This window comes from Triticum urartu, chromosome 2A (assembly GCF_056163025.1).
Source record: "Triticum urartu cultivar PI428250 chromosome 2A, HENAU_Tu73, whole genome shotgun sequence".
NCBI lineage: Eukaryota > Viridiplantae > Streptophyta > Magnoliopsida > Poales > Poaceae > Triticum > Triticum urartu.
Window position 1 is genome coordinate 189,479,708 of NC_141874.1, and position 2,126 is coordinate 189,481,833.

The 2,126-nt window shown below is 47.3% G+C and overlaps 1 protein-coding gene across 1 annotated transcript; it reads right to left on the reverse strand.

Annotated features, from left to right (window-relative positions):
* Positions 1 to 1,207: 1,207 nt before the first annotated feature.
* On the reverse strand, positions 1,208 to 1,678 carry LOC147984484 (uncharacterized). The gene is made up of 2 exons (XM_087541121.1): positions 1,550 to 1,678; positions 1,208 to 1,507 (listed from the first exon to the last, which is right to left on the reverse strand). The coding sequence occupies exons 1-2, from the start codon at positions 1,676 to 1,678 to the stop codon at positions 1,208 to 1,210; spliced, it is 429 nt and encodes a 142-aa protein (XP_087397247.1).
* Between the last annotated feature and the right edge of the window lie 448 nt (positions 1,679 to 2,126).

Sequence of the window (2,126 nt, forward strand, 5' to 3'; positions counted from 1 at the left end):
TAACTACTCCCTCCGTTTAGGTGTGTAAGTCACCTTAGAAAATGAAATAAACCCCAAACACTTAGGCACGGTAATTAACTCCCTTCTTGTTTCTTGTTTCATGACGTATCAGCCAATAAGAGATGTGGGCCGTGCATGCTTTTAATGACTTGAGACTAACAAACATGACATGCAGTGGTTAGTTCATTGCATGCATTGCTATTAATTAGCAAAAAGACATTAAGTTCTCTCGTTTTCCCCTCCGCCTTGGTCGCAGTGCACAACCTAAGATGACTTAGACTACCCACAGTGGGAGTAACATAGATGGTAACATCACACTTATCTAGACAAAATAGATGATGTGGCATGTAATTAATGAAGAAAGAGAGGCATGTGGTAACATAGCTAGTTACAATAACATCACACATATCAAGAAAAGATGAGTCTACAACCTAATAAATGAAGTGATGCATGACACAAAACATATGTTACTACCCACTGTGGAGGTAGTAACATATGCATGTTACTACTCTAAGTTACTCCCCACTGTGACTAGTCTTATACACCTAGACGGAGGGAGTAGTAACATAGCGCACTTCGAGAAAATTCTGCTCATGTGGCAAGTAATTAATAAGAGGTGGTAACATAATATGTTACTGTAACATAGCGCTTTCCAAGACAAGATAAATGAAGCCATCTATGATACTACTATTATGTTACTTTGCATTATGAAGGTAATAACTTAGACTAGTGTCATATGCATAACACTAGTCTAAGTTACTCCCCACTCTCTATTTGCCTCTCTCCTCATTAATTACTTGCCACCTCATCATTTTTGCTTATGTGGCATCTATGTTACTACCTATGTTACTCCCACTATGACCAGCCTCATGCGCAGGGAAATTAGGATCGGGGGGAGTACTACTAGTACTACTACTTTGATGTGTCGCGTCAACTCACACAAGTATGTAACACTTCCTGAACAAACAAGCATATACGCTGTTATACTTACTTCTTATAAGCAGTTATACTTCTTACCCAAAGGATCTTTATATCCAACAGACATAAAATATCCGTTCGACTGTTGGAAATTACTTTAACTGTTGATCTGATGTCGAAGTAATTGCTGCATCGCCACCAAAGCCCACCATCTCTTAAGCTAAAGTAGACCGAGCTAACCCCTATATTAGCATATTACTAAGATAAACAAAAGGCAATGTAGAATCATTTAGAATGTGAGACTGTTAATCTGAATGTGGAGGGACACCAGCTTAGCCCCGGCCAGCAGCTTGGGCGGAACTGTGAAGAAGGTCAGCTCGTGCACGGCGACGTCGTCGGGATCCTTGCTGCTTGTCACCTCCATTTCCACCTTGACAGCGTCGGTGGGCTCCCCTGGCAGGCCATTCACCCACAGCTTGGATACGTAGTGCGGAAGTGGGGATGACCCCGCTCTGACGCAGACGACCGACACGGCGATAGGCGAGCCGATGTCGAGCACGCCGTCGACCAAGAAAAACGTGTAGCCATCCTCCTCTGCGAACAACAAGAGTCATGGCTCCGACAGTGGCACTTGCAGCTGGAGCACCTTGTCGTACTGTGTCGTGTGCACGAGCATGGGATGCACGGTGCTGATGTGGTGGGAGAGCGCCGGCGGCGGGCCTTCGTAGCCGCAGACGGGCACGGGGCATTTGTAGGGCATGAGCGGACACACGCTCTAGTGATCGGCGAGCTTGTGGTAAGTGACATAGAGCCCACAGCCTTCGTGCGGGCACTCACCCTCACCGAGGAGAGGACGACATCCACAAACGTGTTCCGCACGTCGAAGCCACCGCCGCGCTCGCACTTATGCACTGCCGCTGGTTCTCGGGGCGCTCGACACGGCATTCCGCGCAGGCCAGGTGCCCTCCCTTGCACTGCACAAATCAATCGAACAGCACATCAATCAAGAAACCTGCACCTTGCTCGATCAGCCGAACGGAGGAGGTGTATTCGAACTTCATACACTGGAGACTTCAAGGGCCGGAGGCACAAGGGGCAGTGGAGCAAGGTGAGTGCTACCTCTTGAGCACTGCGTTGGATTTCCCCGAAGAGGAAGGGATGATGCAGCAAAGTAGCATAAGTATTCCCTCAGTTTTTGAGAACCAAGG